This window comes from Sesamum indicum, linkage group LG3 (assembly GCF_026168435.1).
Source record: "Sesamum indicum cultivar Baizhima isolate 11 linkage group LG3, ASM2616843v1, whole genome shotgun sequence".
Lineage (NCBI taxonomy): Eukaryota > Viridiplantae > Streptophyta > Magnoliopsida > Lamiales > Pedaliaceae > Sesamum > Sesamum indicum.
In genome coordinates, this window is record NC_142659.1 from 4,732,759 (window position 1) to 4,759,221 (window position 26,463).

General features: G+C 31.9%; 2 protein-coding genes and 1 pseudogene across 3 annotated transcripts; 2 read left to right on the top strand and 1 right to left on the bottom strand.

Annotated features, from left to right (window-relative positions):
- The first annotated feature begins 436 nt into the window (after positions 1-436).
- Positions 437-1,852, top strand: LOC148788609 (putative late blight resistance protein homolog R1B-11). Its single transcript, XM_088878055.1, has 3 exons — positions 437-657; positions 773-896; positions 1,298-1,852. Exons 1-3 carry the CDS (start codon positions 437-439, stop codon positions 1,850-1,852), a joined length of 900 nt encoding a protein of 299 aa, XP_088734181.1.
- A 15,762-nt stretch (positions 1,853-17,614) lies between these two features.
- On the top strand, positions 17,615-23,857 carry LOC105157434 (uncharacterized; annotated as a pseudogene). Its single transcript, XR_016064940.1, has 2 exons — positions 17,615-19,502; positions 19,899-23,857. The product of XR_016064940.1 is annotated as an uncharacterized LOC105157434 (transcript).
- Positions 20,905-23,686, bottom strand: LOC105157435 (putative late blight resistance protein homolog R1A-10). Its single transcript, XM_011073844.3, has one exon. It carries the CDS (start codon positions 23,684-23,686, stop codon positions 21,041-21,043), a length of 2,646 nt encoding a protein of 881 aa, XP_011072146.1. The 3' UTR covers positions 20,905-21,040.
- Positions 23,858-26,463: the final 2,606 nt, after the last annotated feature.

Below are 26,463 nucleotides of genomic sequence, written 5' to 3' on the forward strand. Positions count from 1 at the left end.
GAGTGAAATTTGTGTTCAGCAGTGCAGAAATAATGTAGCAGAGTATAGCCAAAGTTCAGTTATATCCATATATCCCTTAAAAAGAATATAGAATTGAAATAATTTTGTAAATATTTTAGCATACAAACTTATTTCAATGGAATTTTACCAATCTCTTTGTTTATATTATAAAATGTGATGCGTACCAGATTTTTTACGACACTATAACGGTCGAAGAATTTTCAAGAAAATTCTAAAATTATTAGAAGACCATCCTTTGGCAATTGTTGTAATTGGTGGGCTTCTAGCAAAATCTAATAATACTCGAGAATATTGGGAGTTTGTTGCAAAGAATGTAACCTCATTTGTCAATTCTGGAGATGATGAGTATTGTTTAAATATATTGTCATTGAGTTACAACAGCTTACCAATTCATCTTAAACCATGTTTTCTTTATATGAGAGTTTTTCCTGAAGATGCTGGGATTGAAGCCTTTGAACTGATAAAATTATGGATTTGTGAGGGGTTTCTAAAACCAAGACAAGGTGAAAGCTTGAAAGAAGCTGCAAAGGAATACATGAAGGATCTTGCTGACAGAAATCTGATTTTGATCCATGAATGGACGCATACTGGGAAAATAAAAAGCATGTGGCATTCACGATATTCTAAGAGAGCTATGTTTTAGAGAATCTAAGAAAGAATATCTTATCCGTGTCCCTAAAGCACAAAAGATTCATGTTTCAGTATCGAATGACGGTGATGTCCGCTTTCTGTGTGGTCATTGGGTGAACAGACATAATAAGATACAACTTCAAGAAGTTGGTGTTGCCTCGCGATCATCAACAGTTGCGAGTCCATCAGTGTGCGAGGCGTGTAGTAATATGTATCAAAATCTTAATAAATTAAGATGGGTGAAGGTATTCAAATTGGTACATGATGAATTCTATGTAACATCTCTACTACACACAAAATTACGGTACCTTAAGGTTGAAGGATATCATGAGCATATCAAGGAGAATCCAAAAGTTATAGTTCCCGGTACAATTTCCTTACTTTAGAATCTACAGATTTTGGATCTAAATTATTTAGAAACAACATCGTTGTCTGAAGTTTGGGAGATGACAAAACTTAGGGATCTCAGGGTTTATAATGGCAGCTTTCTGATCCAGTGGAGGGGCAAGATTCCACTATTTTGGAAAACCTAAGTACAGTTTCGATACGTGAGTTTTTTTGTAGCGAGGAGATTGTTAAAAGAATTCCAAATTTTGAGAAATTAAGTGTTGATTGGTCATGCTCTGGTGATTATTCTCTCGTGCAGCTCAATAAGCTTGAATCACTCTCTTTATGCTTCGGTATTTCTGGTTTGGAGGACATAGGCTTCCCAACTTCACTGAAGAAGTTGAGTTTGTGGAGTTGCAATTTTCCTTGGGAAAAGATGACGATAATTGGCTCTACATTTCCCAATCTTGAAGTACTTAAATTGTATAATGCATTCGAAGGGGCAGTGTGGAGTCCAATCGAAGGGGAATTTCTTCGGCTCAAAGTGTTGATCATTAAGAATAGTTATTTGGAGCAGTGGGGAGCAGAGGATATCCATTTTCTAAATCTGCATAGGTTGAATCTAGAATTCATGGATGAACTGAAAGAGATCCCTTTAAGCATTGGAGATAGATATACACTACAATTCATTCATTTGATAGGGTGCAGTGTCTCTGCCATGAATTCGGCGGTAGAAATAGTGAAGGACCAAAAGGAGAAAGGAAATAAGAGTCTTCAAGTTTATGTAAATGGAAAACAAGTCGACGAAGAACAAGTTTTTTTAGACTCCGATGAAGAACAAGTTTTCTCCGACTCCGATGAAGAACAAAGTTAAAAATTTTCTTATAGCCACTAGAAATCAAATATGGCGTTGTCCTATTGTCCATGACATTTGAGTTGTAATGAAATTACTTTAGGATTTCTTTTCGCATTTTATTTTTAATTACAAAGCTTGTACAATTAACTATATTTGTCGTCGTATTGTATTGTATGTGACATTTGAGTTGTGATGAAATTGCTCCACAATTGAAGTTTTTGTAATTTTTTTTTAACTATATTCTACATTTATATTTTGTCACCCTTATATACTGGATAGTTAATGAAGTTAAGTCAAAAATAAATTATTATTTATTCGAATCTTAATAGATATTTATATCCAAATGTCTACTCAAATATTAATCTAAAGAAAAAATCTAATTAATTTAATCAAAAAAATATATTTGAAAAAATGTTACCACAAGAAATATTATCATAATGAAAAGGATAAATTTATTCCTACTTAAAGAATATTTCTGATTTATTTGTTTATCAGCTTTTATTAATATATAAATTCAATATAGTTAACTCATTAATTATTTATTATGTTTTTGTTACTGAGTTGAACTCCCCCAATTTGTTAATTTGTTAGTTTATTCATACAAAAAAAAAATTATTTCTGGTTTAATCTATCGTTAATATGCACTACAAAAAAAAAAAAAAAAACAGACCTATAGCAATGGCTTTTTACAATGAATTTCATGAAAAATTTGTGGCAAAACAAATTTACTACGGACTTTTGCAATGGATTCATCCATTGCTATAGGTACCACTTCTATATAGCAATGATTTTTTTCGGCCATTGCAAAAATTTTTTCTCGGTTGTTAAAAAGTTTGACTTTTCATATTTTGCAACGATTTTTGTAATGGTATATTCGTAGCAAAATTGATGGTCATTTCCTTGCAAAATTATTTTTTGTTTGCAACAATAAAGTCAATGTAATATTGCAACGCATTTTTCCTAACAACAGTCTGTTGCAAATGTTATTTTGACATAATCCATTGCACAATAATTTTCATTTACAATGACATTTGCAACATAAGCCGTTCCAATATCGCAATGATTTTTTGCAACGACATTCCATAACAAATTTTGCGACAAAATATTATTTGCAATAGAAGTCATCACAAAATTGCAATGTATTTTTTTTTAATGACAATCCGATGCAAATCTTTTTTCTTTGCAACGATATTTGCAATGAAAGTCATTGTATTTATTTTCGCAAATATGATAAATATTTAAGCAAAACTAAATATATTAAAATAATTCAACATGATTCACAAAATAAAAGTGTTAAATGTTAAAGTATACATAACTAAAGAGAGAGATCATATTCATTTTTATAATCCCAACGCATGGTCATGTTTTGCCGAAGCACAAGTGGACTTTCTTACTCCTCCAATAGCCTTCCACCATAGCTGTTGGTTGTTAATCGATGTGCTCGATGATGACTTCAGGAGACTTTGAGAAGCAATGTTGCGATCATCACTCAACTTTTGAAATTTTTCCTATACAATTTAAAAAATAATATAATTTTAACAAATAAATTGACAACAATATAAACTATTTACTTGAAGGTTGAACAAGTGGTGGGGTAGATGATGATGTAACTCTATGACCTCTACCTCCCCCGATGCTCCTCGTACCATATCTACATGAACATAGTTAACTAAATTAAATTAATTTACTTGAAAATTTTACACCGAGAGTTAACTAAGAAAAGAAATGAATTAAAAGAAAATTTTAAGTATTAAAAAATTGGTAGAACAAAAAGTTTCTTCAATAATACTAGAGATAAATCATAAATTAATTTCTAGTTTAAATTCGATTTGATTAGACATTATAGTAATTTTTTTAATTAAAATGATGAATTATTATTCTTTTTCAATCAATCAATTACAATCATCAAATACCAAATATTTATATCTAATCAATAATTGCTATTAAAGTATAATTTTGTAAAATTAAAATGATAAATTAATAAAAAAATATTTAAATAAAAAAATATAAAAATAGATATAATTCTGATCACAAAATATAATTTAGGCCGAAAAGACATAAGTAGTCAAAGTTTAACAATCAACCATATAATTGTCCCAAAAGAAAATCAGACTTTGAAGCTGTGGCGTAGAGAAGACCAACAAATTCATTCAGCTGTGTGTGGGTTCTCAGCTTGTGCAATCATTGTCCTTCTGTCGGATATTACATTTTTAATTTGATTTTGATCCTCCAACTTTCAATTATTATTTATTATGCATTAGACAATTTTTATTATTATTTTTATTTTTTTTATTATAGGTTGGTGAAATAATACCTTCAAGATCTGAAAATAAACAAAATACAGGACAAAGTGAAGGTATTGTATCACATGGACATCGACATAGACCCAATAGCGGAGCTCAGATCCCAGATCATCCAAGTAAAAGGACAAAAGTGACAGTGGTGAACAATCGATAATTTCAAAGCTTTTAAAATTGAGCTTAATATATTCATAAATAATGTTAGCTCTATTTCTTAGTTTTATATATTTTTTAAACTTATTCCGTCAAAATAGATTTATTGAAAGTGGTGTTACACGAAACCTCACAAATTATATTAAAGGCATTTTCACTGAGGCATGACCAAGATGACACGCAGTGCCAAAAGCATCTAAAGATTTATTGTGGGAGAACTTCAAGGTAATAAATACTATTTATAGTTAATCCAATTTATTCATTGTTAAATTATATGGACATACTTTTGTAATTATTTAATGTGATTCACTGTTTTGAAATGTGATAGTTGAGGTATTGGTGGGATAATCCAACCGACGAGGAAATGAGGAAGGTGTAGAATGAAAATGCGAGTAATCGATTCAAAGAAATGATGTACAAAGCTAAGCAAAAAGCATTGAATGATGCTCATAAACAGTTAGGTAGAGAACCAGAGATGAGTGATATGATTGATAGAGGTCCTTATTGGTTGAATAATCAATTATGAAATGATCTAGTTCAGAAGTATTAGGCCTCAGAAGATTATTTAGGAAAATGGCGAACTGCTAGAAAAAATCGTTTGACTGAAAAAGATGGTTCGATACCAAAACACACTGGTAATTCTATTCCTGTAGGGGCACATAGGCAAAAAGTGGTAAGTTTTAAGTATAAAATTTTTAGATATCTTTTATGCAATTTATTGACATGTGAATTAATATTGTTTTGTAAACTATAGGAAAAGGAACTTGGTAGAGAAGTGACTGATCTTGAGCTATTTCAAAGATGTCATAGAAAGAACAAAGGAATTGGGAAGTTCATTGACAACAAATCCAAAAGAATTAGTGTACGTATAATATTTCATTGGATTTAAATATTGGTTAGTATATATGTTGAGAAATTTTGTTACACTTTATTGACATATATGTTCCTTTATATCTAATGTACTTGCACATGAAGAATACCTTGCAAAAACGAGTTGTACTGATGTTTCTTCACAGTCTTCATTCGATATCTCAACTTGATATGATATCACTAGAGGTCCTTCTGACACTTATATGGATTTGGATGTAGCTCCTCATCTACAAGTTCAAGTTCAGTCAGTTCTACTCTTAAAACATCTGACGAGAAGATTAATGAGTTAACAAAAGCTGTGGAGGACATGCGCTCTAATGCTACAAAGATGGAAGAAGAATTTTCAAGACAAGAAGAAAAAAATATAAAATTGCTTAAAATTGCTCTTGAAGAAGCTCGAAAGAGGGAGGAAGAGGCTCGGAAGAGGGAGGCAGACCTACAAGAATTAGTACGAAAATTACTTCAAGATGTGGGATACACAAACCATCAATTTGCTAGTGGGTCTGGACAATAGGAGCAACAACATTTCAGGAAAGATAATTAGTTTATTTTTTTTGTTGGTTGATTATGACTTAGTTTATGTTGATTTGGGTTATACTTTGACTTATGTTTGTTGACTTGGGAGTGCAATACATTCATATTATTTTGTAGTATTTGGATGAAACAATAACATCAATTACAGTAAAACCTCTATAAATTAATAAACTTGGGACCATGAAATTTTATTAATTTAGAGAGATATTAAATTATCGATAAATTAATATTTTATTAATTAAAAGAGAGACTTTTTAAATTCAGCAAATTTAGTACATATGTATTGAAAATAAATAAATTCATATATGTTTCATTGATTATATTCATGCAACAATGAACTATTATATTCATAGACACATGTATCAATTCATTGGAATTACTTAAATATACATGTTTATATTAATTCATTGCACTTAAATAACTATTATAACCAATTAAATATATTCATGAATGATGAATGAAACATATACTACATAAATCTCAATATGATAATAAAATAGTTCATAACACCCAACCATGTCTTCTCATCTAAAAGGCATCGCAAAATCATCCATGAATGATCAAATGCATAAAGCATTACAAATTTCATATTTTAGTAAATTATCATAATATTTATAATTGTAATATTTATGAATTATTAATTTAGAGTTTTAATGGGACCTAATATTTATAAAGGAATTTTCTGAAAAATTATTATTTTATTATCTTATCGAATTTGATGATTTTTTACAAAGGCCCAAGTCGGGACCGGAGGATTTTATTATTTTAGAGAGTTTATTAATTTATAGAGTATTAATTTATAGAGGTTTTACTGTATATTAGTGTTGTTGTATTATGAGTATCCTTTTTGTTAATATTTATTGTTCTTGTTTGAAAAATTCAGATTTTGGTATTGATGGAATGTATTTGATGGTATAATGAACACGATATTAATTTGGGTATAGAAATTAAAAAATCTACCAAAAAATAAAAAAAATTAAAGACGGATTAAAGAGACGGAAAATTTTGAAAGTTTAGAGGCCGAATCAAAGACGGATTAGAGACTGAAACTTGTAAGGATTTAGAGACGGAACATTTTCTGTATTTCAGAGACGGAATTAACAAACAAATACTTTACCTTTAGAGACGGAAAGTTCTTTTTTAATTGACGGAATCAGAGACGGATTACGCTTAAACTTTCTCTTGTTTGTCGACAAAATCAGCAACGAAAATATTCAGTCTTAGAAATAGAGACGGAATATTTCCGTTGCTAATATTTAGCCATGGGGCTTTCAGCCACGAACATCGGCTATGGATTTTTCGTCCGTAATTTGTTTTAGAGACGAAAATCCTAATTTCATAATGGAAATTTCCGTCTCTGATACCCTATTTTCTTATAGTGCCCTAAATTAATCATATAAATCAATCTTGGTACTCAATGTTTCGATCTCGTCAATTTTGGTCCTTAAATTTTCTTAAAATGATCAAGGTCAATCTTTTCCATTAGTTTACCGTTTAAACGAACGAAAAGGTTGTTTGAAGGAAAGAAATGGCGGTAAAGGTAGAATAAAAGGTTATTTCTACTATGAGATAATTTGAATTTGATCCCTAAATGAGTCACTAAATCAATTTTAGTACCCGATGATCCTCTTTTGTCAATGGCATCTACAGTCTCTCTAGTAGTTTATACTAACAGGGATGACTGCCTTTAATTGTTTTACAAAAACTTGAAAATCAAAATTGATCAAATCATAATATGGGTTATTAGAACTGATTATGGGATTAAAATTATCCCAAAAAATATTTAAATATTTACAAATTTTGGATTATTTTGAAGTGGGTCAAGATGAGTGAAATTCTATTTACATACATACACATTAAAAATATTCATTTTAAATATTATGAACATGTGTTTTTATATGTGTGAGCATATATGTAAATATTAAACATGATTGTATGAGCATTTGTAGCAAATTTAGTATTGAAGAACTGAGATAGTGTAAAGAAATATTGGGTGATGGCAGAAACCGGCAGCTCGCAGTTTGTGATGGCACGCTCTGCCATTTCTGGTACTTGCGGTGTGATGTGTCCCTGGAGCTGGAATCTGGAGCTGAGGTGGAGCTGGAACTCAACCGTTACGTTCTGCTGCTTGAAGGAGAAGCAGAACTTCCTGAGACGATCCGAACAAACATTTGGAAAGAGGTTGATAAGCTTGATAGGATCGCATTTTGTGCTTATTTCATATAATATTTTAGCTTATTTTGTGACCAAATGCTCCTAATTAAATATTATTTTGCAGCATTAGGACAAAAGAAATGGAAAATGAAGAAAAGCACCAAAATGGAAATTCAAACAAGACTCAAACTCAATTTTTGGCAAGAGTTTGGAGCTGCTTGGACTACCTCTGATGGAGGAAGAGTTTAACTAAGATTATAATTTTATCTCTATAAGTCTTTTAGTTCAACTAGGAATCTACTTCTAATCCTAGTAGAACTAGGTATCTAGCTATTATAAATAGGTGATGTAATGCACTTTAAGAGACAACTTTTGAACTCTTCTATTTCTCTACGTTTTTATAATATTTTCTTATTTTGCTTTTCATGCGTTCTTCCATTAGCATGTCTAGCTAATTCCCTTATTTCGGTTGAAGACTTGGTGAATGCTTAAACCCAACGAGTTGTGAGATCTAATTTATGGTTTCTACTTTTATTCATATTGGTATTTGTGTTGTTCTTTGTGCTTTTATTACAAATAATCTGATTCATTATCAAGAATATTTGTCTAGCCAATTGAACTTGCAAATCCGTAATTGTTTGTTTAGTTCAATAACTAGTGGTAACACAACATAATTGATTATGTAGAAGTTTTCGATTATGTTGTGGGGAATGCACAATCTAACTTAAATAAATCCTCGTAGGAATTTATTGGTTAGAATTGGGCCTTTCTAATTCTTAATGCTGTTGGTAAATTAAATTTTGAGTACGTTCCCAAGGTTGTTTACTGATTAGGGATTTAGTCAATGGACGTTCCTTGACTATCCACAAGGTAAGGAAAGGTGAGGTTGTTAGGTCGTACCAATGGCCATAACCAATTTATTAAATTATGAATAATTGTTATCTTTGCATATATGATCAACCGTGGAATTAAGCATGATTAAACTCTTCTCTTATATTTATCTCTTCTAATTTTATTAGCTTTTTTAGTTTTACTCTTCTTCACAATCAAAACTCTCCTTAATTATTTTCGTTTTTGAAGGAATTAATTTAAAACCAATCTCTGTGGATTCGACCCTACTCACACATCTACAAAAGTGTTCATAAGAATTATTTTTGGTGGATTCGACACTCATCAAAGCAATTCCTGGAAGGTAGAAGCAATTGACCTAAGAGCCTGATCGAAATATGTCTGGTAACTTGGGTGGGGTGAGAGAACTTGACAACAACCAGGTTCCAAGTTTACATTCTCAAGAGCCTCCAAATTGCTGGCCTCTGCCGGTGGTGATCTTGATAAGTATTGCAATTACGCTTCCCATCATCATAAGGTCAAACGACTGTTGCGCGCGGGGTAAGTGAAGGCCTATCCTTTGTAAATCTTATAGAGAAAACTCCGGACGCAAATAGAGAACTGGTGCGCATTAGGAACGCAGCAAATGCCATCTGGCTGGGAGTAATGTTGAGTAAAACTCCAAAATCTGATGTCGAGTCAGTTGCACTGGCCTCAAAAGTATTTGATAACTTCAGCATGCCATCTAACAATCATCACCGTTCTTCGGATTTGTGTAATCACCATTGTAATTGATCGTCTCGATTCAAATTTTTTAGGTACCATCGTTGAAGCCTTGATTATGTCGTACTAGAGGATGCAAGATGAGACTCAACTGGAGCTCAACTTGAGCCAAGTTTCTTGACGAGCCAAGCTCGAGCTTAATTGTCTAGGTAAAGGCTGATGAGCTGGCTTGCAAGCTATTTTTAACATTTTAATATATATATATATATATTTTATTTTAAGTATAGTTATATATTTAAAATTATATCAAGTTCATGTTCAATATTTCTTATATATTAAAATTATATTTAATCACTGTCTTATATTTTAATTTTAGATAATAATGGAATATGATATTTATATTATCTATACTACAAAAAAAATCATTTTATTAGAACAATTTTTTTTCTTAAATTTGTAACGCTTTTTCTTTTGGTATATAACGGCTAGGCCTGTAGCTAAACAAGGCGTTACAAAGTGTTTGAAATGATTTTTGGAACGACCTAGGTTTCTATTTGTAACTGTTTTTGGCATTTTCTTTGTAACAACCTGACAATTATATATTTTATTGGTGTATTACAAAAGCCGTTACAAATGCAGTTATAAAAATTTATTATTTTTAAATATATTTTAATATTAATTTTATTTAAATTTGTTTAATATATTTTAAAATTTATTTTATTTAATGTATTTTAAAATTTATTTTTGTAAAATTAATTAAATAAATTCATATAAAATACACATAATATAACAAAAAAAAAATAATTCAATTACAAAATTAAAATATTATTACAAAATTGTATATTTACAAAATACCCAAAAAACTATCCTAATCTAAATTATTATACCCAGTGGCCGTGTGTTCGTTGTTGCCGTCGGGTTCTGGAGAATCCACTGGAGGCTCGGGCGCTAAATTTTTTTAATGAAATTAATAATATGATTTGAAATACTTACCATCTTCGCTTGTGTGGCCTAATGGATGACGACCCCCTGAGGTAAACGGTCGCAACTGCTTTCGAATTTGCTGCCCAGTTGACCTTATTTTTGGTCAATTGTGCCTGAAATTCTAAGCTCGACCAGAATTCCAGGAACTGGCGCCAAATGTCCTCAGCCAGCCACAGTGATCGGGCCAATTGGTTCTGAGCGTCAGCAAACCGCTTTTGTAGGAACTTCCCTGCCTGCGATTTGACAAGTTTGAACATGCTCTCGTCGTTGTAGTCCCACTAATGTGACATCTGAAAATTGACAAATAAAAAATATAAATTTTAATTAAAAATAAATAATATTATACTTAGCTTCAACTTTTGGAACCAAAATAGCTGGTATTCCTGTCAGATATGCAATATGTTGGTCTAGGGATGCGGATAATGCAGTTTGATCGCATTATTGATGGCCGTGTGAAAATTGCAGTCGGACCTGAAAATAATAATTGAATATTAAAATTAATTCAAAATAAAAAATATTAAATTAATTAACTAAATTATTATATGTACCTCGCATCTCAGAGGCTGATATAAGGCCTCTAGGCCTGTGGGGGAAATAACGGCACTAGTAGTGGTGGTGGTGGTGCATCCCACGGTTGGGCTGGAGACTGTGGACTACTGGTCCCCGCCGCATCTGACCCTACTGCGCCATTCTCAGCGAGAATCCAGGTATTGGGACACAGCCTCTGATAATGGGGCCGCTGGAGCAGCTGTAGATGGCTCATCCCAAGAAGGCTGGGAGGGGCTTTGCTGCAGGCATGACCACGGCTTCGGCCACGCCCTCGTCTTAGGGGAGGTGGCGCACCAATGTCATTATCTAATGTCAAACTTTTTAAAATTTGATTATTATTACAATGTTAATATTTCAAAAAATTTTAACATTAAAAAAGTATAATTGCATTGTAGTCCATAATTTTGTAATAATTTTATTAAAATTCCTATTTTTCAAAAATTGCATTAAGGTCTTCTAATTTCCTAAAAATTATATTGTAGTCCATAATTTTTTAATAATTTTATTAAGATTCCTAATTTCCAAAAACAACATTAAGGTCCTCTAATATCCACAAAATTTCATTTACGTGCGTAATTTTTCTAAAAATTGGATTTGCAGTTCATAATTTTGTAATAATTTTATTAAAATTCCTATTTTCAAAAATTACATTAAGGTCTTCTAATTTCCTAAAATAATATTTCATCCATAATTTTTTAATAATTCAATTAAAATTCCTATTCCCTATAAATTGTAATAAGGTCCTCTAACTTCCTAAAAATTTCATTTTGGTGCATATTTTTCCTAAAATGAGACTAAAACCCAACAATTATCCTAAACCCTTGTCATTTTTTCATAAAATGAGACTAAAACCCAACAATTATCCTAAGTTCTTGTCATTTTTCTTAAAATGAGAATAAAACCCAACAATAATCCTAAAATATAAATACTAAGGTCATGTTTACTTTCCCCAACTTCGTATCCCCCCTTCGGATTAATTTCGGATTGTCAGAGGATAGTGTCGGATGGGATGGAGTGCTCATACGTTTACTTCCCGGATAAGAGTGGCAATATATCCTTACATTTATGTTTTCTAATTTTTATATTTTTTTTAATTTTCTGAATTATACTAAATTTACATTATGCTATACTTTTTCCTAAAATTCATAATTGTCCTACAAATTGCATTCAGGTCAATATTTTTCATAAAATTACCGAAATCACATAGTTCAAAAAATTCCAAAACAATTTCAAAAATTATGAAAATTTTCCATTTTTCTTAAATTACATAAATCACCAACATAATTACAGAAAATTAACAACATATTTTTGGAAAAACTTAAATCATCTATCGCTTAGATAGCGTTGCATATATGTTTTTTTAAAATATAAAAATGAACCAGCAGTGCAGGTGCTTAGTAATTGCCAGTAGATTTTTGTGAATTAACAAAGCAACAATTTGCCACATAATTCATTCGGATAATATTAATTATGTTATATTTTTATTTTTATTTGATAGGTCATGTGAGAGAGTTGACATAATATGGATGGAGTAAACGGACCCGTTCTATTTGCGAATTAAAATCAAACTTAAATTTCAAATTTAAAAGACAGACAATATTAATTTATATGGTGTGATGCCGTGTGTGGTAACATTTATGTGTGTCACATCACATAAATTGACTATTAGAAAATTGTAAATATTTTGTGAGGGAGGTGGTACTCAAATCAACATAAAAAAATATTTAAAAAATAATAGACAAATTACAAAATAATAATTGACCTACCAATAAAACCATATATTAACTTTACAATTAATAAAGATTTGAATCGATGATTTGAAATTAATAGGGTTGTAACATAATTTTGTAATTTTTAGATATTTCATAATTTTGAATCTTTTGATATCAAATCTTGCGAAAATTGTCGAGATTGATTATATGCTCCTGGCTGTTTTGATATATTTATCCTTTATGTTTCTAGGAAATGCAAAAGACTCCTGTAACTTTTTGATATTCTAAAAGTTTGATCGTTCCACTACGAATTTTGTGAAAGTTTTTGGAATGAACCATGTGCCACATGATTTATTTATTTTTTATTTTTCATCCATATTAGCAAAAGTGAACCAATTATATTATTATTTAATTTTACTACAATGGGATAAAAGAAATAAACATGAGTTTAAATTCAAATGAGTATCTGTATATCGATAAAGAGACACAAAAAAAAAAAATTTTAATTCTTGATCACAAAAATGCATGTTACAATTATTAATCATTCACAAAAAATAAATATGAAATATCAACAATTTTAATTTCATCATTGTGTTATTATTAATGGCAAAAATTACACATAATATTGTCACAATACATAATAATTAATGATATATTTGCAGTGAATTTATCACTTGACCGTACATATATGTCTCATTAATTCTTTAACTGGACAAATTCTATAATAATAATAATAATAATAATTTTAATAATAATATAATTAGTTATAAAATTAAAACTATCAATTGATTTTATACTAACTTTCGTGACATGTCATCCATGCATGCATATAATAAGTAATCTTACACACTTTAAAATATATTATAAATTAAAATAAAATATATAACTCAATAAACCAGCTTCAATAAAAATATATTATGACACAAAAAATACAAACACATAAAATTATAGAGTAAAAATTTGTAAAATTATAAAACTAATTATTATTTTAGAAATAATTATAGATTAAGAAAAAATTATTATTTTATATAATAAAAATTTTAATTAAAAAAAAGCCCTGCCATAAATTATATACAATTAGGCCATGTGTTGGATTTCAAATTTATTGAAATGTATAAATTTATATATTCATTTATTCAAATTTATTAAATTTATTAATAATTTATAAAAAATCATAAAATTGAAAATTTAGAAACGGATTTAATAATATTAAAGAAATGTACAAATTTAATAAAAATCCGATACGCACAGACAACAGTGAAGACAAACACCAGACCTCACATAAAATTTATTGAGGTGGTGTGGAACTACTTGCTTTGCCATAGCTATGTTCAAGAATAAAGTTGAAGAATCTCATTTCCAGCAGAACAAAGGTATCTGAAACTTTCTTGCATCTATTGATATGTATTTGTGCTCAATGATTGTGTTGAATGCTTATGGATTTCTCAATAATTTAGATAACGGGCCATTGCATTCAGATGGTTTTTAAAGCTTTCTTGGATCTTACTATCATGATTTTTAAGTTCTCTTGATCTTTGATGCGTATGGTGTTGGTGCTCTCCTTGACACTTTCTATTGTTTATTTATTCCACCCCTTTTGTTGAATTAGACCTGCTTTCAAGAATCCGATCAAAGAGGTATATACATATATGATATGCAATCTTATTAAGCGAGTGTATGTTAAATCATGGTTCCTTCACTTTGATCAGGTTATATATGGTTCTTGATTTTTCTTTTGTTTGCTTATTGTTTTCTGGATGAAACTTCCACAACTCAGTGTCATTGTCTTAGATTCATCGTAACCTCGATAACCTCTATTAGATTCTTTATAATGTTGATTGGGTTGAGGTTCTTGTGGATTTTCATTTATATGCAAATCCGATTTGAGTTTCATTACTGCAATGACCATGGACGAAGTTCTTTTCCAAAGATTGTTTCTTGGCCATCATGAACATTCTGTTTTCTTTCAATAGTTCAATGACTTTTTTGATTGTTTCGGATTCTCATCAAGATGATCTTTTTTCCCATACATTTCTTGCTTTTGCTCTTTGATGAAATTCCCCCCATCTCATTTGACATGTGTTGTTAATCTGATTTACAGAGAGGTAGTTTAAGCAGAAGAATGTGGGAGCAGAAAGGAAGAATCGTCGTGCACTAGGTGACATAGGAAATGTGGTTACCCGTTGGTGGGGCGAGGGGAAGCAGCTTCCTCAGGTTTCTCGACCGGTTACGAGGTATTGAACAAATTCTTTCATCCTAACTGAAAGTGAATGAACAGATTGAACTCTGAATATGATCTATTGCGTGCTAATTATGTGTTGTGTTCTTATTTTATTCAAGAGTTTTGTGCTCAGTTACTGGCTAATGAACAGGCTGCAGCAGCTGAAAACAACAAGGTCCGGTACTTGAATTTGCAATCTTGTTTGTTTCAGTCATTCTTATTGATGAACACGCCCTTATTGATGATGTTTTGTTGTTCGATGAAATACAGGCTGCAAATGCCAATGGAGCCATTGTGGTCGGTGGAGCTCTGCCGGAAAAGAGAGCTGCCGTGCTCAGAAAAAAGCACCAACTCTTACTTTGCCTCTCACTGCTAGAAGCAAGGTCAATACAATTAACCTTCCAAGCCTTCTGTAATATCCAGGTGTAGTTTTCCCTTCTTATTTGATCTTTCATTTGCAGGCTGCATCCAGAGGTGCAAATAGTCGTCATTGATGCTGCTGACGTGAATTGTTGAATATGTTGATGAGATCTACAAGTCAGTTGAGGTATATAAACTCTTGAAACTCCTCATTTTAGTGCAAATTTGGTAACTTCTTTTGTTTTATAACGTCGTTTGCAAAGCACAATTTTGTATTTCTTGTTGATCTAGAACGCCCCCAAAAATTATAATACATAATTGATTGATTAATTGATAAATTTTAGTAAATAATTTATAGGTCATAATTGAAATATAATAAATTGGAGTGCATTATAATATTTGGGGATGACTTATATTTCGAACATATTACAGTTTCATCTTTTTAATTTATAATTTAATTTTGTTTTTTTTTTTCCGTCTTTCATTTTTGTTTTCTTACAAGAAGGAACACATTTATTTAGTCATATTTATCTGTATGATTATACTTAATTTGATATTTAAGTTTTATTTCAATTAAATGTGTATTCTTTTGTATCTTTTTATACACCAATTTTTTTATATATATTATAGTTTCATCGATTAAATTTTATTGTTCTTTTCTAGATTATTTTTTTTGTGTCTACTAATGATGTTTTAGAGAATGAAAAGAATGACATTATATTTTAGCTTTTATGTAATTAGTTTCTTGAAGTATCTAAATATATATATATACTAAATATTGTATATGATCAATATATGCTTTGTAATATAAGTATATTTCAATGTATTTTGAGCTCTTTTTTCTTTGAATTTTATTTTCTTTTGTATATTTTAATTTAATTGAACATTTTGTAGTCATGTGTTAAATTAATAATAATACAGAGGTTAATTGTATTTTTTAATTTATATTTATTGATTAATTTTTTTAACTACGTTCATTTGTAGCAAAATTTTTATAAAAGAATTTTGAACTTTGAGATATTTTAATCTTTACTTTGATTAAAAATTTTATGATGACTTGCTTGATTTAATTTTTGTACAAGAAGAAATAGATTTATTTGGTGTTAATATTTTAACATTCATTTGTTTAATTTACTTAATACTTTTTTAGTATTTATTTCTATTTAAATTTAAACTCTTTTGTATCTTTATACACTATTTTTTATTATGTATTATAGTTTAATCCATCAATAATTTTCTATAGTTTAATTTATTGGTCTTTCTCATATTTTGTTATTTTTTTGTTTTTCTACTAAAAGGAACATATTTATTTAGGCTTTTTAACATGTTTATTTAATATTAATAAGTATATATATCCGGTTTAATATTTATTTGTCGAAAGAAAAATAGTGGGCCTATGGACTCTACTCCAAAAGTGCAACATGCAAAAAGTCAACGTTCTAATCCTTTTGACCACAAAACTTGGCAATTATTCTTGCCGAGGAATATGTGTGAAATCACGCTTTGTTGGCTCACATACTGCAACTTTTGCTTATCTGAGTTACTGATTGGATGATTTGTTTTTGTGTTCTCTCTCTCTCTCTCTCTCTCTCTCTCTCTCTCTCTCTCTCTCGACTTCTCATGACAGTACATCAAAATATGACAGTCACAGTAATATGGCCTTCAAGAAACTGACTACTCTACACCTAAAGTAGTTTCTAGCTATCCAGTTTCTAATGTCATAATACATTGGGGTTGATGCTGTCTAGAAATTATGATAATTGGTTTTGAGTTTAGGATCTACAAATGCTGATTTTGCTTCTGTTCTTTCCTCCTTTCTTTTTGTATGAGAGAAGAAATTTAACATGATTTTGGTTCTCTAAGGGTGATATTGATATATCTTCCCAAAATAGATCATAGGAGAACAGGATCTGATAGATTATTCTCTCTCTTTTTAAGAATTTACTCTGCGGCACAGCAATCCAGCAAAAGCTACACAATTGCTGTCTGCAAAGCTTGATTGTTGTTACATATTGGAGGTCCAAAATGGGATGTGAGAGGTCTATATCATAATGGCTTATGACTTTATGACTCTTATTCGTGCTGATTTTGACTTCACCAATTAGATTCTTGAAGCATTTTTTTGGAAATTTTTATCATAATTTAAAGAAAATTGACTTTAATTTTTATCATTAAAGGCTGTTGGTTTGACAGACTGACTTACCTTGCATGGCCCATGTGAACTGGGACAACAGTGTGAATATGTTTTTTTCAATTGTCGATTGAATGTTCCTTCTTTAGGTTTTTGTTCTTGCTGAAATTTCAAAATTCTTGGTCTGGATACTTAAGTGAGTGCTACAGCTTTGGATATGGATAAAGAGTGACAGGTGGGTTTCAGATGACACTTTTTGGAGCCTGACATAAACTGAATACACATAGTACTTCAAATTTTACAGTTGTCAACTTGGGAAAGCATTATCTGGGCTTTTAAAGGCAACATCTTTATCTGGGCTTTTAAAGGAGTGACTGAGAATCTTTCTCCAGTTTGGTCTCATTTCACTAGGAAACAAGTTTACCACAACCTGCATAATGCATCCGGATACTTATCTTGAGCAGGTACCCTCTTTTCACCATTAACATAGCGCTGGCAGCATTCGAGCAGGAAATATGGTTATAACTAGCTGCATTAGTTTCCTGTAAAACTTCCTCTCACAAAATGTACTTCTTGGAAGTCAAGAAGGTTCTTTGCAACTATGGGACATTAGCACAATGAAAAAAGTTAACGATCTGCTGTTGTGTTTCTTCTCCAGCACTAGATGTTGTTGCTGTTGGCTGTTCTGATGGAAAGATTCATGTTCACAACATTCTTCGTGATATTGAGATTGTTAGTTTCTGTGACTGCATTATCTTTCAGCACAGATGGGCAGCCTCTTTTAGCGTCTGGTGGTTCATCTGGTGTCATAACTATATGGAATCTTGAGACAAAGAGATTTCACTCTGTCATTAAAGAGGCTCATGATTGCTCTGTAGTTTCTCTTCATTTTTTTGCGCGCGAGCCATCAGCAGACAACTCCATAAAAATGTGGATTTTTGACACTAGTGAGGGGGATCCTCCTCGTCTCCTACGTTTTAGAAGTGGGCATAGTGCTCCTCCTCTGTGTATCAGATTCTATGCCAATGGAAGACACATCCTTTCTGCTGGCCAGGATCGTGCCTTTCGGCTGTTCTCTGTTATACAGGATCAGCAGAGTAGAGAAAGTCAAGGAAGCAGAAATAAAACTTAAGCCCGTAATTGCATTTGATGTTGCTGAAATCAGGGAGCGCGATTGGTGCAATGTAGTTACATGCCACGTGGATACTGCCCAAGCTTATGTCTGGAGGCTTCAAAATTTTGTGATCGGCGAGCACATTCTATCACCACACCCAGAGGATCCAACACCAGTTAAGGCCTGTGCGATCAGTGCATGTGGCAATTTTGCAGTATTAGGACTGCAGGTGGTTGGATTGAGCGATTTAATCTTCAATCAGGAATTAGTCGAGGCATGTCAGAAAGAAAACCCTGTGCTCATGATGTAGAAGTGGTTGGTGTTGCTTGTGTCTCAACCAATACCATCATGATAAGTGCTGGTTCCTGTGGAGATGTAAAAGTTTGGGATTTTAAGGGACGTATCCAGATGGCAAATAGATTGTGCATTAGTTATTCGTTATTCGTTTGGTTATTCGTTTGTTCGATGTTGTTGCACTAAGAATGGTTCGGAAATTTGAAGGTCATTCGGATCGTATAACAGACGTATGCTTTAGTGAGGATGGAAAATGGCTTTTGACATCCAGCATGGATGGGACTCCCAGAATTTGGGATGTAATCCTAGCTAGACAAATAGATGCTGTACATGTTGATGTGTCTGTGACCGCATTGTCTCTATCACCAAATATGGATGTCTTAGCAACTACTCATGTGGACCAGAATGGGGTTTACCTGTGGGTTAATCAGGGAATGTTTTCCGCCCCTGGTAAAGCTGATTCCTGTGGGAGTGGCAGGGAAATTGTGAGTGTCAATTTGCCCACTGTCTCATCAGTGGAAAAATCTTTAGCTAACAGTTTTGAGGAGGCTAAAGTAAACCCTGAAGAAGCCGAAGATGCTCATCACTTCCCAGTTTCAGATCAACAAATACCCGATCTTGTCACACTTTTTCCCTGTTGCCCAAAAGTCATTGGCAGTATTATAAAAGCCAGGAACAAGCCAGGCCATCCATCGGTTGATCGACGACGTGTCCGCGGAGGTCGATAGACTAGCGGAGCAGGTGAGTCAAAATGCTGCGTACGTAGTTATGGAGTATAAAGTATTATATAGCTTGTTGGCCTGTGGGTAATAATAGTGGTAATAAAGAAGGGAAAGGTGGGTGGGAAAATGTCTAACTCAAATTGGGTCTGAACCAATTATGATTGACAACCAAACCTTGGGTAAGAATTTTCTATCAGCGTCGCTATCGTTCCGCTGGCAACCATGGCGTCCCAATAGTTCATCTGGATTCTACACTCAATCGAAGGTACAAGAAATTTTATGACGAATCGATCGAAATTGTATTATAATTATTATCTAACAGGAAGTTTGCCTGAGTTTCTTGAGGGAACAGAGAATTGTGGTGTTGATAGTCCTTTGCCTAGCTAATTATGTGTCGTGTTCTTATTTTATTCAGGAGCTAATGAACAGGCTGCAGCAGCTGAAAACAACAAGGTCTGGTTCTTGAATATGCAATCTTGTTTGTTTCAGTCATTCTTATTGATGAACAGGCCAATATATTTTAAAAATAATGTACTCTATGAATTCAATTATAATTATTTTCATAATTTATTATCGATATTGTTTATATAATATAAATATATAACTACACCAATAAATTATGTGTAGTATTTAGTAATCTAATGGATATTTCCTATATCATGACTGGTTATGTTACTATTAAATTAATATTAAACATAGTTTGACGATATTTATTCTTACCATTAAATGAAATTATTGTGGACACACTTCGTACCACTTTAAATTTACGAACGATTAATAAAAATATTTATGTCATTATTGTTATATATATAATTTCATATTTTTTTTAGAGATAAATACATTTACATCTCTTAAATATGCCACCTTCATCATCTACCCCTAATTAATTGAAGAAATCTTCACTTACCCTCTATCTTTATGATAAACTTTTAAATAAAATAAAAATCGACAAAATACCATTAAATATTAATAATACATTCACTTTATATTCTCTATAGTAAAATATATTAAACAATTTAACTTCAAATATTATTGACTTGTATATAAGTATATAAATTTGTATTTGTGCATTAAAATTGATTTAATGTTTATAACAAAAATATTACAAGTAGTCGTTGATCTTACTGTATTGGTGCGCAAATGTCAAGTGCTGTAATTTGGGAGGGTAATGAGGTAATTTTCTTACCCAGTTAGAGTAACTATATATATTTCATTTCTTACTCTGATCCTAAGTCCAATACATTAGTCATGTCAATTGATAGCAAATATGTAGACCTAGACCCATTTTAATAGTTATTACCGTAATCGTACCTAATGATTTTTTTTGGTATAGGTACAACTTATACCTTAAAATATCTTTGAGTAGGGGTGTAAATGACATTTTCTCTTTTCAATCAAAAATAAATGTTGACAATAAAATGTAAAATGAAATAGTTGGTACAATGACAATATCATTTTGCTTTTTGACACTCATTCACCAGACATGTGCAGACGACTTTGAAGACAAACAGGAGAGCTCCCATAAGATTAATTTAGGTGGTGTGGGACAATAAGCGGCTAGGAACTACCAACTTGATAATACCTTTCTCCATCTATATAAAGTTGAAGAATCTCATTTCCATAGCTATGTTGTTCCTCCACTATTTGCTTTGCCAAATTGATGACAGAATCGGTACAATGTGTCAAATAAATGGAATGGAGTGTGGTTATATCTCCAAGAATTGTAGGGATCTCCTCCAACTTCTGCATGTCATCTAGAGAGAGGATCTCAAGATTAGGAAAGTGGATATTTTCTGCCCTCCATCGTTCCAGGTGATCATTGTGAGAAATATCCAAGAATTTGAGTCGAGGAAAGTCGCCTTCAACTTCATTCCACTCGTGCCCCTCGAAGCAATTAAATTTCAATACAAGCTTCTCAAGATTAGGCAATAAGGAACCAAGAGTCATCATCTTTTCCCAAGGAATATTACAACTATCTAACCACAACTTCTTAAGCGAAGTTGGGAAGGTGAGATTCTCCAATGGAAGATTATCTGGTCGAAGATCATCAACTTCGATAGAAAGTGATTCGAGTTTTTGCAGACGGACAAGATTGTAGAGACAATAGTACGTCCATTCCATGTTGTTCTCTTCATAGTAAATACCTAGTTTCTTCAGATTTGGTATTCTTCTTAGGACATCCTCTGTACACCTGAAATCTCTCATACAGTAAAGCGCATGTAGGTTTTCCATAATAACGAAATCTTGAGTAGCCGCTTCCTTGGGCAAAGCAAAATGAGCTGAACCGATAAAATGCCTAAGCTGTGGCATATCCCATATTTCATGTCCCACACTAGTTAGCGGTACCTTGAGAGAGCGGGTATAGAAAAGTTTAAAAGTCTCTTGATTCCAAAGTAAAGCTATTGTAGATGGAGACAAATCGTACTCAGTTATAGGCTTCGTCTTAAGATACCGCAAGCTAGTTGGGTGCAGAGTTTCTTGTTCAACAGAATACATATACCTTCTCATTCTTGCCCTCACCACTCTCGCTTTCTTAAGACTTCGATACTTATTTTTGCAGGTGCTACAGACCAAAACACTCGCAAGAGATGTCAGTTGTGAAGCATCATGCACTTCATTTAGATCTATCCTTTGGAGTGAGGTCCTAAGGCCACACAAGAAGCACTTGTCCTTCTTCTCATCATCAACACCAACACATTGCACTTTTGGGGCATAAAAGAAATGTTCTTTTTCATATTCTCTCAAACATAAATCTCTTAAAAGATCATGGATTCCACATCTTTTTAATTTCCCATCAAACCCAAATTCAAGACTCAAAAATAGATTTCTATCAATAAGGTCTCTTAAGTATTTCTTTGCTACCTCTTCCAAGCTTTTACCTCTTATTGGTTTTAGAAATCCTTCAGCAATCCATAATTTGGTTAGTTTGGAAACACGAATCTTAGAATCTTCAGGAAAAACACTCATATAGAGAAAACATGGTTTAAGATGAACGGACAAATTGTTATAGCTCAAAGACAATATCTGTAGACACCCCTCATAATCTTTTGAATTACGAAAAGTGCTTACATTTTTTGCGATAGACTCCCAATATTCTCGTGTCATGTTGGAGTTTGCAAGCAGCTTGCTGAGTACAACAATTGTTAGTGGAAGTCCATTGCAACTCTTTACAATGTTCTTACCAATTTCCGCCAATTCCGGATATGGACAATCTTTTTGTGCAAAGGTTTCTTGACAAAACAAATTCCAACTTTTTTCCTCATTTAGAAAATCTAACGAATAAGATTCCTGAGAGCCTAAAGAAATCGCCAAGCTTGACTCCCTAGTAGTCAGCATAACTCGACTTCCTTTTCCGTTATTTGGAAAGAACAACTTTAAATCATTCCAAGCCTCTACACTCCATACATCATCCATAACTATCAAATATCTTTCCCCGAATAAACTTTGGTACAATCGTTGTCCTAATTCGGCCTCAGTTTGACTACTCTCTTGCTTTTTTCCATTATGAAGAAGGGATGAAAGAATTTCCTGTACACTATATTCTTGAGATATTGTAAGCCAAATTCGTTTAGGAAAGTAGTGCACAGTATATGGATGATCAAAAATATTTTGAGCTAAAGTAGTCTTACCAATGCCTCCCATCCCTACAATGGAGAGGATCTGGAGATTAGGTTCACCTCTGGTGAGCTTATCCACGATTCGATCCATGTGTTCGTCAAATCCCACCACAGTAGTCTTGTTGCCACTTGAAGGAAGCACTTTTGGTGATTTGACAGGAACAGACACTATGCACTGCTCTTCTTGGGCGTCGATTGCCCATTCTTCTTTCACCATCTTCGTCAACTCTTTTGTGAGGGAATCCAACTTTCCAGTGACTTTGTCTATATCTTGAGAGAAAGATGAGAGGGCTGCCATACAATGACTTTCTTCCTCAGATCTAAAGCGAAGCTGATCCACTATATGGCGGTCAACAACTTCTTCTGCATCTGCAGCAGCATCAGCAATTTGCCTCCCCACAACTCCAATTTCTTCACTTATTCTTTGGGAATGAGCTTCGAGAAAGTCTAGCAAGAACTGAACAGTCTCCTGCAGGCTCTGAATTCGATTTGTGTCGACATGAAGTCGACGGAGACGAGCAGGAAGCTGGAGATTGTCAAGGACATGTGAGAGGGAACGCAAAGTTGCATAAGCTGCTACTGCCATCTCTCTGATCAAGAATTGCTGCTCTGAATTTGATTTGCTGCTCCTTAAATCGGAATCCGGGTAGGTGGGCTGGATCAAGAATTGAAAATTAATTAGTCGTCTTTGGTCAATTACTACACATTAATGCAATGTAAGTAACTTTATTTAATATTCAACAGAGCTTAAGAATAATATTAGCTTAATCACATAATTTAATGTAGCAAGAATTTGATTAGTTGTGTGTGAATCTTTTGACTTTCTCTTGTATTGCAAATTCAAAACATATTCATTAGAACTGAGGAGTTATAATAATTCAAAAATATATATTTTTTTTTTTCTTGAAAACAGGTATAATGTGAAACAAAGAAAAAAGTCAAAAGATTCTCTGGAGTTAATGGATCCAAAAACCAGTATTCTAATTAAAATGGATTAAACTAATAAATATTCTTATTCATTTTATACGTTTTTTTTTTTTTGACGGAAGATAAATTGCATTAAAAAGTAAAGATAATGCATATAAAAAAATTATAATGGCGTTGTCGAAGCCATCCTTCAAATTCAATAAACTGCTATTACTTATATAGAATTAATCCGATCTACAATGTGCTAATAATTTATTAAGTCTGGGCTCGTTTTATATTTTTAACAATTTTGTAAATTTTTCGAAAATCTATTTCGGTCTTATGAAGAGATTGAAATGAAAATTCCTCTCCCAAATTTCTAATTTTCTTTCGATTTACTTTGTCTATATATATATAGATCGGAGAATATAAGAAGTACTAGAAAATGATGTATAATTCATTGACATAAGTGTAGAAGTACAAATGAAGAGAAGATGGCTATATATATTGCAACATTTGCAACGTGAGGATTAATAAATCCACCCACTTATGATTCACTTTTTCAAGCGAAACAGTGAATTAGACCAAGCTTGTCCAAAGGAATTGGGTACTTATTATTCCAAGATGATCCTACAAAACAAATTACTGTTGTAATTTTACTTGAAAAAATTTTTGTTAATAACACTCCCATACTTAAATTAATAGTTGTTTAGAGACGATATTGAAGTTTGTGAGAAAATCATAATAGGGTAGCAAAAGTTGTATCTATAGTATGGGGGACTGGAAATAGCATTTTGGTTCCATTCGCTATGTGATTAGTATTTTTATTCCTATAACTTATAAAAAATTAGCACTTTTAGTCCTTATTCACTTTTTTATAGATTTTTTAACGGCGACAACCACATGTTTGTTAATAAATTTTGGTTGGAGATAAAATTGACTTATTCGTTAGGTATAGAAATAGAAACCTCTCATGATTCCTTGTTAACTTCTACTTCATTTCAAGTTACAACACTGTGGGACGGGTGTGATAGAAAGAGGAGACAAATCCCCCTTTCTTGCCTAATTTTCTTTAATCTTTAATTTTTGCCCTCAACAGTAGTTATATTATCCCTCATAATATTAATTACCAAATTAGAAACTACGTTAACGAATTTGTACCGGTTTTCTCTGGTCGTTACAAAAAAACCATTATAGATCCCATATTTATTTACATTGATCGTATAAAAATTGCTACATTAATATTCGAATATTCAAAATAACACTTTAGTCACAAGAATAAATGATATAAATATTAAATGATAATAATTTTAATATTATAAATTTTTAATTACAAGAATTATACATAAAAATACTATAATATATAATTAGAGATACATTTAAAGTGACAACACAATATAATGACAATCATTATTCATTGTCACTAGATTGTCACTATATATTAGTTAGTAATTAACTTTAAATAGAATTTTATACCACTAGTTGTTACCAATAATAATTTTTATAAAATAATAATTATTATCAAAACTATAAAATTCATAATTATGATAAAATAATTTTTTTATCACTAAATATTTTTATTTAGTGGAAAAATTAATTAATATTCTCACTTGATTTTATTTTGTCTTGGATGATGAGTTCATTTTTGTCCATTGCTTTTGTCACATCGAGCAAGGCAATTACTACTATTTTTTATTTTCAATTTCTATTTTGTTTCTAGGTTTTAATGATATCATTGTGGTCCTATGAGTATATTATATTTTCTCTCGTGTTATCATAATAATAGTGGACAACTTTGCTTGTAAGTAATGTCTAAATACTCTCATACATAATAATATGTTAGTCGAGTCAGTAGCAACTGTGGTTTCATGTGATATAATATATAAATTTAAATAAAAAATTAAAATTTTCCCATTCTAATTTTGAATTATATTTTGTTGAATATAGATGGATTTCATATTCGTTTTGAATGGAGTCATTTGAAATTTTTAATTAACAAAGGGATCTATTTGTTACACGAAAGCAAACCTAAAAAATACTAAATATAATTTTCATGAAAAGAGAAGCATAATTATCCCTGTATACAATACTTACAAATCATCCATATCATCTATTCATCGTTGAGATAGTGTAATGAAAAATATGGCCCAATGACCATTTGTTGGTAGGCCCATTCGGACTAAGGCCAAACCCACTTGGATGCCCACACTCACACCCTACCCGGTAACTCGACCCGACCCTATTTACTTATACTGTTGCCCTAGTTTCTGTCCCTCATTTCTCACTCACTCTGCGCCGACAAGAAACCCTTTTCTCTCTTCTTCTCTTCTTGCGATTCCTCTTCTGTCATGGATTCTCTTTTCCATGTCCATCTCCTATTATTGAGATGGCTTTCCTTAGCCAAATCAATGGCAAAAGGAAAGCCACCTTAGACTTGCCTTCAACGGCTCTTTCTCG